Source organism: Cucurbita maxima, unplaced genomic scaffold (assembly GCF_002738345.1).
Source record: "Cucurbita maxima cultivar Rimu unplaced genomic scaffold, Cmax_1.0 Cma_Scf00005, whole genome shotgun sequence".
NCBI lineage: Eukaryota > Viridiplantae > Streptophyta > Magnoliopsida > Cucurbitales > Cucurbitaceae > Cucurbita > Cucurbita maxima.
In genome coordinates this window covers 3,919,748-3,935,241 of record NW_019272021.1, presented here as the reverse complement: position 1 = coordinate 3,935,241, position 15,494 = coordinate 3,919,748, and the positions used below count along the sequence as shown (strand labels likewise).

The window sequence follows — 15,494 nt, the reverse complement described above, 5'->3', positions numbered from 1 at the left end:
TTTTTTTTTTTTTTTTTTTTTTTTTTTTTTTTTTTTTTTTTTTTTTTTTTTTTTTTTTTTTTTTTTTTTTTTTTTTTTTTTTTTTTTTTTTTTTTTTTTTTTTTTTTTTTTGTATTTGTATTTGTATATTCCCAAAAGCAAAAGGCTAACATATGTTATTATGACGAAGGATTGTATGCCCTGGGGAAGGTCTACCACCTGAGTTGGTTCAGGACATGTTTCATAGTAGCAGATGGGTGACTCAAGAAGGCTTAGGCTTAAGCATGTGCAGAAAGATATTGAAGCTCATGAATGGTGAAGTCCAGTACATCAGAGAGTCTGAAAGGTGTTATTTCTTGATCACTCTTGAACTCCCCTTGACAGAGAGAGGCCTAAACGACGTCGGTTAGTTTCTTCGACCCCTTACAAACTTCCCCCCCCCATTAACATAAGATACTAGTGTAATTTTCGAGTCATTGTTCATAAGCCGAGCTCTGAACTTACATGTCGTCTAGGCCGTGTGATATAATTAGTAGGCGAATAATAAAGACTATTTTATGTACATCACTTCACTGACCTGCTTGTTCTAGATGAGATGCTGCTAATGCTATTAGGTACTATAGAATTGTCTTTGTTGCTGTTAGAGATTGTTGTATTAGAGGATTTGAAGGTTCTGTTGTGGTTAAGTTGAGTTGCATCTTCATTCCTTTGTTCTTACAATTTCTTCTGTAATATTATTAAGTACTATTTGAGCTGCTGGCTTATAAGAAAGGGAGAATGAATATTTTGAGATTTTAAGTTATTGCTCTGAACAATGAATGGTAATTTTGAAGGGTCTGAAGTAAATTGAATCATGAACTCATCATTGAGTTTATTTTATGTTATTTTTTCTTCTTGTTTGTTTGTTTATTGTTATTTTTTTTAAGAAAAAACTATTTCCAATTGTACGAGTCTCTCTGGGTTAGGTAGTATAAAGTTGGTAAGCTTTTATTTATTTGTTTATTATTATTTGATGGGTGTGTATATCTATTACACCATATTGTATGTCCGAGGCCACCGCTAGTAGATATTGTTTGTTTTGCTCGTTATTTAGGGTTTAGGGTTTAGGGTTAGCCTCAGAGTTTTAAAACGTGTTTATTAGGGTGAGATTTTCTCACTAAGGAATGTTTTATTCTCTTCTTCAACCGATGTGAGATCTCCCAATCTACCCCCATTGGGAGCCAGTGTTCTTGCTGTTTCACCGTTCGATGGCTGCCTCTGATACTATTTGTAACAGCTCGAGGCAATCGCTAGTAAATATTGTTCGCTTTGGCTCGTTACATATCATCGTCAACTTCACAATTTTAAAATGCATCTATTAAAAAGAGATTTACACACAAGAATATTTTATTCTCCTCTCCAACCGATGTAGGATCTCACAAAATGAGTAAAATTTTCGCATTAAGCAGATAAAAATGGAGACCAAAATCCATTCTCTTGGTCCTACAAGATTTTTTTTATAAATATATATATATGTATAATTTCATGAGATATTTTGTATTTCTTCTAATAAAGTTCAAGAATTATCTTCAAATAGTAAATATTCATTGAGAATTAACGATTGAAATGTAATTTTTGTATTAAAAAAAGATTTTGTTTAAAAAAATTTAAAAATCACGAACAAGGAATATTTTTCAATAGGACCTGATCCCTAAGAATTTTCTATAGGGAACTTTATTCAATTCCAAAAAATTAACGGTCAATTTTACCGGGAGAGGGTGGGGATGCTCATTTTTGTCCCCATCCTAACTTCATTTACATCCCTAAATAAATTTGAAATTTGGAAAGAATTAAAAACCAATTAAACAGTGAATAATCATTCCTATAGTCTACAAAATATTTTATGGACAGATTGAAATCCAATATAATGAAGGATAATTGATTCAATCAAGTGGACATTATTCGATATTTAAATCTTATTGAACATTTAATATTTTACTGGATAATTAAATTTGGAGAAGTAGACATTATACCATTTAAATCTTATAAACATTTAATATTTTACTGGATAATTCAATTTGGAGAGGTAGACATTATTCACATTTAAATCTTATCAAACATTTATTACTTACTGAGTATTTAATTTTGAAAAAGTGGACTCAACCATTTTCTTTAATAGAAAAAGTTAGAAATAATTCAATTGATTTAGACATAGACATGTGTGCTCAACCAATGATCTAGATCAATTAGAATTTTAAAAATAGATGGATCACCGCCTATTCATTTAGAAAAAGAGAGAAAGAGAACTAGACCCATAGATAAAACATCGATTGCAATTTTAAGTGTAGAAACTAATCAAACATTTAATATCTTATTGAGTAATTAAACTTTGGGTAACTATACTTCAATTGGTTTAGATACATGTGCTCGATGAATTTGTTTTATTAAAAAAATAAATAACCTAATAAATAAAACATCAATTACAATTAGAAAAAGTTATCAAACATTTAATATCTTATTAGGTAAATAAATTTGGGATAGAAAAATTCGAGCATGGTTCAATTGGTTTAGATACATGTATTCGATAAATCTGTTCCACTAAAAACACTAAACCAATAGATAAAATATCGATTAAATCTTATCTTATCGGTAGGTGCTCGCGTAGCCCTGACAGACATACACAAGCAAAGTGGGTCACTAGGGGATCATGAAAACCATGAAGTGTGTATTGGAATGATGACTTTCCACAAATCTAACCCATGCATAATTGGGTCTATGAATAATTCAAAGAAAACTGAGAGTCCGTGCCTCGGATGGGACCAAGTGGGGCATTGGAGGAGGACTTTTTGTGCAAATACAGGAAAATGGATGGATGTGTGCTGTAAAATCGGTTAGCAGATGAGAGGTGGAGCCAAGGAAATTAAGGAACTCAACGGCCCCTAAGTTGAAAATTTAGGCATTTCATTATAAGTTTTAAAGAGTGTCCCAACCAACTAAAACAGTCAAACAAGAGGAGTCTCAACTGCATGCATTAATGTTGTTCCCCTGCCTGCACTTCTCTCGCTATAAATACTAACAATATCTCTACAATGCATTATTGTGCATTCAAAAAGTGAGCTCTACTCTTTCTAACTTAAAAATAAGGAGTATGGCCAAACTTACATACAAGGTTGGAGCCTTGGCTCTTGTTCTGGCATTTCTGATTGTGGGATTTGCTGAAAGCCGGAAGTTGGAGAAGGAGACGCTTGGTGGTGGTCTTGGCGGTGGTGCTGGTGGTGGGTTTGGAGGTGGAGCTGGAGGTGGAGCTGGAGGTGGCCTTGGTGGTGGTTTCGGAGGTGGGCATGGCGGTGGATTAGGAGGCGGAGCTGGAGGAGGAGCTGGAGGCGGATTCGGAGGTGGCCATGGCGGCGGAATTGGAGGGGGAGGTGGATTAGGAGGCGGAGCTGGAGGTGGATTTGGTGGCGGTAAAGGAGGTGGATTTGGAGGTGGAGCTGGTGGCGGAGCGGGAGGTGGTTTTGGAGGCGGAGCTGGCGGGGGAGCGGGAGGTGGAGCTGGAGGCGGAGCAGGAGGTGGGTTCGGAGGTGGTAAAGGAGGTGGATTTGGAGGCGGAGCAGGAGGTGGCCATGGAGGCGGAGCGGGAGGTGGATTTGGAGGCGGAGCTGGTGGAGGAGCGGGAGGGGGCTTTGGAGGCGGAGCTGGCGGGGGAGCGGGAGGTGGTTTCGGAGGAGGCCATGGGGGCGGAGCAGGAGGAGGTTTTGGAGGTGGTAAAGGAGGTGGATTTGGAGGCGGAGCAGGTGGAGGCTTTGGTGGCGGTTCAGGTGGAGGAGGAGGCTTTGGTGGCGGTTCAGGTGGAGGATTCGGCGGCAGAGTCTAAAATCAGACTACATCAAATATGATGTTAAAAAGGGAGTAGATATAGATTACTCCTAAAGTCCTGGAAATTTTCCCAATATATTTACAAAAACTAATATGCATGCACCCACCAGAAACATGCTCATGCAAAGACTACTACTTATTTGTACTTCCAATTCTACGTAATAAGATAACCAGAAAAAGATTTAAAAAAGAAAAAAAAGAAGAATTTGAATTCAATATTTCGTCTCATTGGACAAATAGTTTTAAGAATCTTTGCGAAATAGCTTGCAAAAAGAACCCGAATAGACCGTAAATTTATAAAAATAAAGTGGGGAAGGACTAGCGAGAGGAGTGAATTAGCTTAGCCTTTTTTTGTTTTGCTTATAGCCACGCAGGAAGCCAATCGGCCCCTTCAATAAAGCTGATGTCCATGAACTGGGCAGCTTCCTTTTCCGTTAGCTGTTTGGCCCATGGTGCTCGGTTTCCCTTTTCTGCTCCTGGTCCATGGCAATCATATTCTGAATGATACAGATTCCTGTAATGACAAAAACGTTTAGTTCAAGTAATTATGGACCTTTTAAAAACTAGTTCAAGTTGAAAATTGTTGGGAGAGAGTTTTACGTTGACTAATTTAGAAGAGTATGATCATGAATTTATAAATAAGAAATATATCTTAATTGGCATGAGGCCGTTTGGAAAAACAAATAACAAAGTCAGAGAGTGTATGTTCAAAGAGGAAAATATCATACTATTATGCAAGTTCGTGATTCTTAATAGTTCAGTAAACGGCTAAATCAAACATAATTCAACTAGTTAAAGACTAGTTCATGTTGAGAATTGTTGAGAGGGAGTCTCGCATTGGCTAATTTAGAGGATCGATCATGGGTTTAAGTAAGGAATATATCTAGTAAACGGCTAAATCAAAAATAATTAAACTAGTTAAAGACTAGTTCATGTTGAGAATTGTTGAGAGGGGAGTCTCACATTGGCTAATTTAGTGGATCGATCATGGGTTTAAGTAAGAAATATATCTCCTTTTAAGAAAACAAACCCTGAGAAATTATGTTCAAAGTGGACCATATCATAGCATGGAAAAGGTCCTTGATTCCTAACCATTTAGTTTTAGTAATTATAAACGCGGGGGAGGGAGTGCTTACTCTGTGCCACCAGCATAGCTCCAATTGGTCCAACCAGCAGGAAGAACAGTCATGGAGAAGTAAGTCTTAGCAAAAACGACTCTGGAAAATGCACCTTTTGCTCTCCCCAAATACACACCGCCTATTCCGTAAACCTTTCCTCTGATGAAAACAAACCCGCTGTTCTCATCTGCACTTTTTCTGTTTTGTGCTGTGACTGAACCACGGACCGTCAATCTCTTGTCATCAATCACAAATATCTCACAATTCTGCATCCACAGCAACAATATAACATCGTTTTTCATGGAAAATCATCACATCCCACCAAGAAAAATGAAAGAAAGATTAGACTATAATGAAATTACTTGGTTACATGAGCTTCTAAATTCTTAAGTTTACCTGTTTTTAACATACTATATTTTTCCTGAAGTAAATAAGAATCGGAGATCTCTATTAACATGTATACGGTTAGAAATGAAATTAAGGATCTCTACAATGGTACGATATTGTCCACTTTAAGCATATAAGTTTTCATGACTTTGCTTTAAGCTTTCCAAAAGACCTTATACTAATGGAGATGTATTCCTTACTTATAAACTCATGATCCCCAACCATCCTCCCCTCAAACAAAGTACACTGTAGAGCCTCCCCTAAGGCCTTGGAGCCCTCGAACAGCCTCCTCTTAATCGAGACTCGACTCCTTTTTTAGAGTCCTCGAACAAAGTACACCCTTTGTTCAACACTCACTTTTGACTACACCTTCAAGGCTCATAACTTTTCCACATTTTAGGATTCTATTGACATGACTAAGTTAAGGACGTGGCTCATAACTTCTTTGTTCGACATTTTAGGATTCTATTGACATGACTAAGTTAAGGACGTGATTCATATATCATGTTAGGAATCACGGATCTCCACAATGGTATGATATTGTCTACTTTGAGCATAAGCTCTCATGACTTTGCTTTAGGCTTCCCAAAATACCTCATACCAATGAAAATGTATTCCTTGCTTATAAACTATGATCATTCCCTAAACTAGTCAACGTAGGACTCCCTCTCAACAATTCTCGTCATGCTTCAATTTTTATCTTCTAACTTAACCAAAAAAATTTAGTTGTCTAAAATTGATGTTTGAAAACTATTTATAAGTTTAAGTTTTGAAAACATTACAAGAAAGTGAAGAACAAACATGGAAAGAGCAAGAATAACGTTTATAAATTTAGCTTTAAGAAACTAAAAACCAAAATTCAAAAATGAAATATGAAACGGTTATTAAGAAAACTGTAAATGTTCCATGCATAAAACACAAAGGTATTCTAAATTCTTCAGAGAGCAAGCAACAGTAGAGAAAGGAAGGGAAAAGAATTACATGGAAAACGGATTTGCCGCGGCCAAAGATGAAATCAATTGAGCCTTGAATGTAGCAACCGTCATAATAATGTCTGCCTTTGTAATCGAACAGCGTATTGTGAGTGCTGTAGAATCCACAATGGTAAAATGCGACATTATCTGCGGCAACGAATGCCGCTACCGACTGATTTTGCGATGTGTAAGCCACACCAGTCGGAGCCTCATTCTGTATAGGAAAATTTCCAGAAGAAATAACGAAAAAAGAGAGAAATCAATGGAATAACTGAATACATTTTGAGGCTAATTTAGGCAAAAATAACCAAAGGAATCGAGAAATATGTTGGACCTTGAAGCTAATTCCAAAAGCAATGAAATGCTTGGCTTCGACTTTAAAAGTAGCAGATTCAATGTTATCATTAGAGCTCTGTGACCAAACGATGTGCGTCCTTCCTTTTCCGTTTCCTCTCAAGAAGACGTACGGCTTACTCGACGGAACATGAACCTTCTCTCTACAGAGCCAAGAACACGCACTCTTTCGTCAATTAAAAACAGAAACGAACAATTTATCACATCATGTAACAATCCGGAAGAGAAAATGCTAGAAATCACCTGTAAATTCCTTTCCTAACATGGATGATCATCCACTGCGAATTCCCCTCCGGAACAGCATCGACTGCAGCTTGAATGGACGTGAATTCGCCATTTCCGTTGATATCAACCTTAATCGTGCGATTTGTGGCGATCTTCTTCGTCAACAATGGCGAATTGATCACATTTTGCGCAGTAAAGCCGTAAGAACCGATCGGAGATGAGATTAACAGAGCAAAAGCGATTGCGAATGCAATGTGAATCGGTTTGCATAGGGAATTCGAGGATGAATCAGCCATGATTTTGGAGATGGAAGAGAACGATTCTTGAGGAATGAAACGAAATGATTCGGAATTTGGAAGATTGAGGAATGAGATTTAATATGGAAGGTTAGAGAAATAAAGTGGGAAATTGTTGGTTGGAAAGGATTCTCCAATTTTGGAGGGCTTTTTAACGGTTTATTTTAGTGGTTCAAAATGCAATTATTAATTTCTTTTTTTCTTTTTTAATCAATTAGTTTTCAAGAAATTAGCCTTCCAAAAATAATCAATGTAATTAACATTTGTAATTTGTTACATGCATAAAATATAACTAATTTTTTAATTAAAAAATATATATTATGTATTACCAAACTTTACAATAATCCCTAATATTTAGGGGTTAAAACCATTACAATTCCAATTCTAATATTTTTCTTTACTTATTTAGAGAAGAATTAAAAAGAATAATAGTATTCATATAATTTTAAATTTATTTTAAATGAAATTGAGTGATTCTTCATGGTGTCAACTATGCTTCTGGTTCAGATGGAATCTTCAATAACACTGGAAAAATCTTGGTAAGTTCCTGCAGTAACCAGTTAAGCATGTTTTTCTATGCGAAAATCATGGATGGAATGCATATTTTCATGCCTTCTTTCTTATGTTGCGAGGTGCGAGGAAAATGAAGCATCCCTTATAAGTGTGTAGAAACCTCTACTTAGTAGATGTATTTTTAAATCGTGATGCTGACGGCGATACGTAACGGGCCAAAACTGACAATATCTACTAGTGGTAGGCTTAGACGGTTACAAATGGTATCAGAGCCAGACATCGGGCGGTGTGCCAGCTAGCTTCCAAGGGGTGGATTGTGAGGTCTCATATCAGTTGTAGGAGAGAATGAAGTATTAAACCCGTGAGACCTCTCCTTAGTAGACACGTCTTAAACCTGTGAGACTAACGACGATATGTAACCGACTAAAATAGTCAATATTTACTAGCAGTGAGCTTAGACTGTTACATATCTAACATATGTAGTTGTGATGATATTGTATTTGTGTTGGAAAGCTTGCTCGAATCAAATGGTTGCACAAGTCAATAACTTTGCAAACAACAGACAAGATATCATCGACATGATTGGCCTTCCTGCTGCCATGGATTTGCTTAGAACTTCCATGTTCTCCATAACCATTGGCTCAAATGACTTCATTAATAACACCGGTTGATTCCTCCAGAGTTGTTTGCTGGCTCCATGATTTCGAGTTACAGACTCCAACTCACAGTAATAACACTCTTTCTTCGTTACTTCACTGAAATCATGTTGATTCTTTTCCATTACTTCGTTCGAAAATAGTTCTGAAAAAGTATCCGAATCACTTGCAGTGACTCTACAATCTAGGAGCCAGAAACATCGTAGTGGTAAACGTCGGACCAATCGGATGCATTCCATATCAGAGAGATTCAAATCCTTCATTAGGAAGCAACTGTGCAAATTCCCCTAACCTAATGGCTCAGTTATTCAACAACCAATTGAGAGGTCTAATCACAGAGCTCGGAGCTCAATTTCAGAATTCGAATTTCCTTTATGCAAATGCGTTTCACATCGTTCAAGATATAGTTCAGAATCACGCATCATACGGTAAGAAAAGAACGTCGAATAAAGCATTTTCATAGAGATAATTTGTCGAATACCTGCACTTCACATATTGAAAGCTTCATTCGCTGCAATGTACAGGGTTTGAGAATGCCGACTCGGCGTGCTGCCACATCGCCGGACGGTACGGCGGTCTTTTTCCCTGTGGACCGCCGTCGAGAGTGTGCGTAGACAGGTCGAAGTACGTGTTTTGGGATTCATTTCATCCTTCTGAAGCTACGAACTCCATAATCGCCAGGGCGGCTCATGGACGGCGACGCCAATGATATTTGGCCCATCAATATTCGAGAACTCGAGCGTTTGAACTAATTAATAATTTTGCTAATTTGTGTTAGTACAACAAATACGGTAGTTAATAGTGTCAATTACCAAACTATCCTCACTCTATTTATTTATTTATTTTTTATATAGTTAAATGTCTGAATTCACCCTAATAAACTTAGGTCAATTATTGCGTAATTACACTCGTTTTGGCTAGCCACTTATATTTTAGTTATTAATTTATATCAGTTAACTCATTTTTTTTTTTTTTGCACGAAAATATTCATTTGAATCTTACCAAATTTTAATACACAAAAACAAATATTCAAAAGCTAGCAGTTTAAAACACTCTTAAATTTATTGCTTTATTACAAAAAAATATTACTATCATTTTAAATGTTTAAATAATATTCTTTAATTGTCTATTTAAAAAATACCCATAAACTTAAAAGTATTTTTAAAATTTTAATAAATTTAATTTTTTTATTAATTCTCTTTTAATTTTTTTAAATGTATCTTTTCTAGGTTATTGCTAATGCTATGCTTAAAAAATATCGTAAAAGTAATATTAATATTTTTTAATATTTTAACAAAAAAAATTAAATTATTACCATCTCAAACCAGTACCTCAAATATTATTTCCTCTTCAATTTAAAGGATGCTAATTGTAAAAAAAAAAAATAATAATTTTTTCTAAAATTTAAGGATATTAATGTAATTTAGTAATTCTCATAATTATAATATTTTTACACAATCCAACTCATTTAACTACTTTTTACTATTAAAATTTAGTATTTGTCTTGTCATCCCATTAATTTGGTTCAATATCGACTCGGTTCGGTCTGGTTCAGCGTTTGACCGGTTTGATTAAACCGCGGCTCTGTTTGGAGAATAAGAAAAATGCAAGAAAATCTCGACGAGTTTTTCTCATTCGGATTCGCACTTTCATTTTTCGGCCACAGTTCAATTCGCCGGACAAAATTCGTAGCGACTTGAACAGTAGTAGACTTCCGATTCTTCTGCTGCATCTGCTGCTAATCGATTATCGTTTCTTCAATTCTATCAATTGATCGCCAATTTCTTGATTTCTTTCTCGTACATGTAGAAGGCTTCTCATTCTCAATCGCAACCCGGGCAGACGAAGAAGAAGAAGAGAGGCTTAAGGAATTTTAGCTGGTTCTCAGTTCCATGGCTGCTGAATTTAACTCAAGCGTCTTATTATACGGTTTTGTGTTGGTTTTCATTTTGCTTGTAGTTCCATTGGAGTCGGCTTCTCAAGCTTTCAGGAGAGATACGGGACATCCTCATTGGCATCACGGAGCCTTCCATACCGTCAAAGATAGTGTCCGATACGATGTTCGTCGGATGCTTCATTCACGAGCTGAGGTATTTCTCATACTGTGTTTTCTTCTGTACTATGATTCTTAATCGTTGATTATGTGATCGTTTACTCGAGTCAAATGCAGTGGCTCCGATTAATTTATCTTTATCCCGCTCGTTAGTTCTTTTGCTTAGGATTTAAACGACGTTAGAACAACTAGGAAGAATTGACAGTTTTAGATTTTTTGATTTCTATTGGAGGAATGTTGTTCCTGGAATTAAACTATGGACTTATATTTAAAATTTGGTACATCGTAGCATTGTATTTTTCATCATTACTTGAACTTGTAATTTAAATTAGTTGCATCGGTACTTCGTAGCTTCTGAACTAGGAATGATCATGTTTTGATTTATGATTGGCAATCTCATTCAACTTTATAGGTCCCCTACTGCACATACATAAACTAATAAAAGCGTTGCACAGGTTCCCTTTCAGGTTCCACTTGAAGTGAACATCGTCCTTATTGGTTTCAATAATGATGGAGCCTACCGGTACACAGTAGATTCACACAAGCTAGAAGAGTTTCTGAGAGCCAGCTTCCCGTCTCACAGACCATCCTGCCTTGAGACTGGCGAGCCCATTGATATAGAGCATCATATTGTATATAATGCCTTTTCTGTAAGTTCCATTTTTAGTTTCTTCCGTAACTTGCATCCTTAAAAGAATTTTCCTTACAAGTTTTCTCTTTCTGACACTACATATCGAAGTTTTTTTTTTTGCTCCTTTTGCACTTGAGTTCATGTTTTTGAAATGAATGTTTCCTGAAAGTTATAATTTTAATTCTAATCTATTAAATACAAGCATGCTTCTTATGTTCCACTTCAATTGTAGCATATTCCATCTTCAATTTCCTTTTCCTTATCCATTTCTAGAACTGTAATCCCACTCATAAGGCTACATGATCATCAGAAACTTAGAGTTTAGGTATCCGTAATGCTTAAATAAATCTGCTTGCACTCATCAATCTTAAACAATGTTTTTTTTTAATGAATATTGCATTTTTGTACAAAAAGTTCTTTGGTCTGGCTACTATATTCTGCACTGCTACAGGCAGGTCAGGCTGAATTGATAGCTCTTGAGAAGGCATTGAAGGAGGCCATGATTCCTGATGGAACCGCAAGAGAGGTGGAACTTAAGCTTTGCGCTGCTATTTCCTTCTGTTCTTCGTAGTTTTTGGAGTAGTTTGTGAACAATTTTTTTTTTATTACATATATTTAATTCTAAAAGTTCTATACATTTTCAGACTGATTTTGGAAGGGTGGTACCTCTGTTTGAGGTTGAAGCAACAACAGTTGAACCTGTGTTTCAGAAATTATATTCCTATATTTTTGACACGGATAATGAGGCATACAATGCTGCTGAGAGGGATAGACTTATGCCAATTGCCATTTTTATTGTCAACTTCGATAAGGTTTGGTAACTTTGTCCGAATCCAAATTTTGAATGCAAAGTTTTTGTGCTTCTTTTTAGGATCACGATGTATTTTCTCTCACTTTTCCTTGAGAAAGTATTCATTTTCTTTAAAGCTTACATTTATGATTTAATATTCTTCTCTGTCAGATGAAGTGCTCGTTTCTTTCATCTTCTTTTTTCCCTCTGTTGCTGTGAAACATCCTTTTTTTTTTTTTTTTGTGTGTGTGTGTGTGTAATGATCTGCCATCCTTCAAACTTTTCTTACTACTATCATCCTTTATTGTTTTAATTTCATTTTCTATTTTACCATCTCCTACTTTTTCACTCTACTTCTGTAACAGGTCAGAATGGACCCCAGAAATAAGGAAATCGATCTTGATAGTTTAATGTATCAGAAACTTGCCCCGCTAAATGATGAAGATGTGAAAAAACAAGAAGGCGATTACATTTATCGTTACCGATACGAAGGAGGAGGAGCAATGCAAGTTTGGCTGGGCTCTGGCAGGTATTGTTTTGATATTCTGGGAGTCTTGCTATTTCTTTGTGGTTCAATTGCAAGTTGTAATAAATTTTGGTTCGATATGATTTTATTTATGTTTTTTGAGCGCTTAGGAACTAACAGTCAGAAGCTTAGTGAAAATTACTAAGTTGTGGTTGTTTTTATGCGGTTGTTGATATTATCCACGTCCTTTAAGTAATTGATGTAATAGTAAGCTAAATGGAGAGGTAATATGGCAATATACAATTTTGTCTCACGTGATTAAATGTATATCATTAGACTGTAGTTCAATCTCTGTGACTGGTATCATAATGAAGGTTAATCAATTTAGTGGTAGGTTCAGCTTATCTTTGAGCATAACTGGTGTTATTGTTTGTTTCTTTCTTTGATGGAATGTATGTGTTAAATTTTTCTTTGTTGTCCAACATTGTAACTAGAGCTCTGGTATGTGATCCCGGTTCTTTTCTGCATTATCAGATATGCTGTGATTGACCTCTCAGCAGGCCCGTGCACATATGGAAAAATTGAAACTGAAGAGGGAAGCGTCAGTTCTAGAACTCTACCACGTTTGAGGAATGTGCTATTTCCAAGGGGATTTGGTGCAGCTACTGATCATTCAACCCATGATAATTTTTTGGGGGAACTTGCTGCCCTAGTATCAACCACCATTGAACATGTCATAGCCCCGGATGTCAGGTTTTCGCCTTTCATTACATTTTATGTTACCTATTGTACTTTAGTTTTGCTGTTTACATACTGCAGAAGGTTAGAGACCCTAAAGAAGAACAGACGCGCATGGAATAGGAGTTGCTGTGTGTATTGATGAATATTATCTTCTCACTGTTTCTTCCTTGTGTTTAGGTTTGAAACTGTTGATATGACAACAAGATTGCTTATACCCATAATCGTCTTGCAAAATCATAACCGATACAATATTATGGAAAAAGGCCACAACTACAGTATAAATGTTGAAGCAATTGAAGCAGAGGTAAGACACTTGCATTGAATATGGTATGAAGTTCCACGAATGATGATGCTTAATGTTTTATTTATCTGAGTTAAATGGATACGTAATTATTCATTGAAATGCTATGAAATATGAACATACTCTACATTTGGGTTTATGGTTTGATATAGAACACGAACCTCTTCTTGTAAGTGTTTCACATTATTTCAGGTTAAAAAGATGACTCATGTTGGGCAAGAAGTAGTGATTATCGGTGGTGCACATCTATTGCATCATCATGAAAAGCTGGCAATAGCTGTTTCAAAAGCAATGCGGAGCCATTCCCTACAGGAAACAAAGAATGATGGTCGTTTTCATGTTCATACCAAGGTGTATTTGGATGGTGCTGTCCTCAGAGAAGTAAGTGTTGTCTTTTCCTCGATACAAAACTTGATTTGTTGTTTGCGTGGTATATATATCGGTCAGGAATTCAAGTTACTATGTAGTTTACATGGACTAGTTAAGTGGCCTCCATGTAACAGCATATAACCATTGTACATTTTTAGCAACCTCGTTGATGTTATTCAGTGAATAATTGCTTAATTCATTTCAGGAAATGGAAAGGTCCGCCGATGTGCTTGCTGCAGGTTTGCTTGAGGTGGCTGACCCATCTTTATCTGATAAATTTTTCCTTCGCCAGGTTAGCATAAAGGATTTCTGTTAAGCATACTGGATTCAAATATTTCGCCAGTGAACTTAGTGTAATGATCTATATTTTGGCGTTTACCAGCACTGGATGGATGAAACGGATGTTTCAGATGATTCAGTACTGAAACATAAACCTCTTTGGGCTACATATCAATCAAAAAATGGCAAGAAGGCGAAGAAAAATGAAAAAAAGCAAGGGGATTTGCACCGAACTTATGGAACTAGGGTCCTTCCAGTGTAAGCAACTCTGCTAAACTCTGCTTATAAAAGAGGGTTTGAGAGGAAGAGGAGTAAGGGATAAAATCATCTTTTAAGATAGCGGCATAATGTTTGATTTTTTCTTATTTTTGTTACCCTAATTCTTTTTTCTATTTAAAGGCAATCTTTTTGTTTGCATTTCCTCCGGGGGTTTAAAATTTGTCCTAATGTATCAGTTTTCATGCTTTAAATAGAAATAGTAGAAACAAAATAGAAAAGGCAGAACATACATCTGGTTGGTGCAATTTTCTTCTTTTTGGTCTTGATGTGAATATTTTACAATTTTTAATTTGACTTTTAGTAGTCATAAATTACTAAGTTCATGCCATCGGCTCCTTTTATTCAGTTTTGTCCTATCATTGGCTGATGTTGATTCAAAACTCACGATGGAGGATGAAAGCCTGGTTTATGCAACCAAGGATGTCGTTATCATACTTGAGCATCAAAATGAGAAGATACCTCTCAGGTGAGTGGAAACATACATCATTGATGAATGCAAGTAAATCCACAATCACTACATTAGTTTACAGAATAAAATCATTTATACTCACCTTTGTGTAGATATTCTTGTAAATTCCTGTTTGAACTGCCGGTAAATTGAAAATTGAGATGCAATGACAAATGCTTCTCACCGTGAAGGGGTACGATTTGAAATAGATTAAGGGACATTACAACCTTCTTTCTCTTGACTACTTATACATTAAAAATTACCCTAGAATGCATAGTTGAGTGTTTTTCTTCTTCCTCCAATATGACCAGGGTTAGACTGTCCCAATGTTAGTAGCATTGGGTCTCATTTGAAGTCATCGTGTATTAGCCCTTCATAGGGTGGTTTTAGGAGATTTTGGTTACTTCAGAATTTTCTTAGCTATCTGCTTTCGATGTTTTCAGTGAAGGTTGAACTCTGTTCATTTCCCCTCCTTATACATTAAAAGTTACCCTAGAATGCATACTTGGGTGTTTTTCTTCCTCCGATTGACAGGGGTTAGACTGTCCTAATTATTGTAGCAGTGGGGCTCATTTGAAGTCATCGTGTATTAGCCCTTCATATGGTGGTTTTACGAGATTTTGGTTCCTTCAGAATTCTTAGGTCTAAACTTGCTTGTTTCTTAGATATCTGCTTTCGAGGTTTTCAGTGAAGGTTAGACTCAGTTTATTTCCGGTCCTTTTACATATCTGCCCTTTTTTTTTTTTAGGTTTCAGTCACCCCGTTTATAACCATGGGGGG

The 15,494-nt window shown here is 36.2% G+C and overlaps 4 protein-coding genes and 1 pseudogene across 9 annotated transcripts in view; 4 read left to right on the top strand and 1 right to left on the bottom strand.

Moving 5' to 3' along the window:
* LOC111479327 (phytochrome B-like) overlaps window positions 1-781 on the top strand; it is a 6,218-nt gene extending 5,437 nt beyond the window's left edge. The window contains exon 4 of the mRNA XM_023123909.1: window positions 170-781. Within this exon, the coding sequence (XP_022979677.1) occupies window positions 170-389 (220 nt within the window). The 3' untranslated portion in view covers window positions 390-781. The remainder of the gene's footprint in view (window positions 1-169) is intronic.
* A 2,180-nt stretch (window positions 782-2,961) lies between these two features.
* On the top strand, window positions 2,962-4,013 carry LOC111479469 (glycine-rich cell wall structural protein-like). 6 transcript variants are annotated; one of them, XM_023124155.1, is made up of 3 exons: window positions 2,968-3,272; window positions 3,333-3,674; window positions 3,711-4,013. In XM_023124155.1, exons 1-3 carry the CDS (start codon window positions 3,107-3,109, stop codon window positions 3,830-3,832), a joined length of 630 nt encoding a protein of 209 aa, XP_022979923.1. In that variant the 5' UTR covers window positions 2,968-3,106; the 3' UTR covers window positions 3,833-4,013. The 6 variants fall into 6 exon arrangements, with proteins under 6 accessions (XP_022979921.1, XP_022979923.1, XP_022979922.1 ...); XM_023124154.1 differs by having other exon boundaries at window positions 2,970-3,539; window positions 3,576-3,674; XM_023124157.1 differs by having other exon boundaries at window positions 2,993-3,479; window positions 3,648-3,674.
* A 26-nt stretch (window positions 4,014-4,039) lies between these two features.
* On the bottom strand, window positions 4,040-7,377 carry LOC111479420 (probable pectinesterase 67). Its single transcript, XM_023124080.1, has 5 exons — window positions 6,911-7,377; window positions 6,648-6,810; window positions 6,321-6,527; window positions 4,971-5,218; window positions 4,040-4,348 (listed from the first exon to the last, which is right to left on the bottom strand). Exons 1-5 carry the CDS (start codon window positions 7,186-7,188, stop codon window positions 4,195-4,197), a joined length of 1,050 nt encoding a protein of 349 aa, XP_022979848.1. The 5' UTR covers window positions 7,189-7,377; the 3' UTR covers window positions 4,040-4,194.
* On the top strand, window positions 7,272-9,109 carry LOC111479246 (annotated as a pseudogene).
* An 870-nt stretch (window positions 9,110-9,979) lies between these two features.
* LOC111479343 overlaps window positions 9,980-15,494 on the top strand; it is an 8,556-nt gene continuing 3,041 nt past the window's right edge. Inside the window, exons 1-11 of the mRNA XM_023123941.1 lie at window positions 9,980-10,447; window positions 10,866-11,060; window positions 11,493-11,567; window positions 11,686-11,853; window positions 12,197-12,360; window positions 12,832-13,050; window positions 13,216-13,342; window positions 13,532-13,720; window positions 13,914-14,000; window positions 14,091-14,245; window positions 14,613-14,732. Coding sequence (XP_022979709.1) covers window positions 10,250-10,447; window positions 10,866-11,060; window positions 11,493-11,567; window positions 11,686-11,853; window positions 12,197-12,360; window positions 12,832-13,050; window positions 13,216-13,342; window positions 13,532-13,720; window positions 13,914-14,000; window positions 14,091-14,245; window positions 14,613-14,732 — 1,697 coding nt within the window. The 5' untranslated portion in view covers window positions 9,980-10,249. The remainder of the gene's footprint in view (window positions 10,448-10,865; window positions 11,061-11,492; window positions 11,568-11,685; window positions 11,854-12,196; window positions 12,361-12,831; window positions 13,051-13,215; window positions 13,343-13,531; window positions 13,721-13,913; window positions 14,001-14,090; window positions 14,246-14,612; window positions 14,733-15,494) is intronic.

Coding starts and splice junctions, on each gene's coding strand:
- LOC111479469 (XM_023124153.1), top strand. CDS start 3,107: ATGGCCAAACTTACATACAAGGTTGGAGCCTTGGCTCTTGTTCTGGCA. Junction 3,675..3,710: donor TGGCGGGGGAGCGGGAGGTG/GTTTCGGAGGAG, acceptor GAGCAGGAGGAG/GTTTTGGAGGTGGTAAAGGA.
- LOC111479420 (XM_023124080.1), bottom strand. CDS start 7,188: ATGGCTGATTCATCCTCGAATTCCCTATGCAAACCGATTCACATTGCA. Junction 5,219..6,320: donor GCGGCAAATCCGTTTTCCAT/GTAATTCTTTTC, acceptor CTGTGGATGCAG/AATTGTGAGATATTTGTGAT. Junction 4,349..4,970: donor AGCTATGCTGGTGGCACAGA/GTAAGCACTCCC, acceptor TTGTCATTACAG/GAATCTGTATCATTCAGAAT.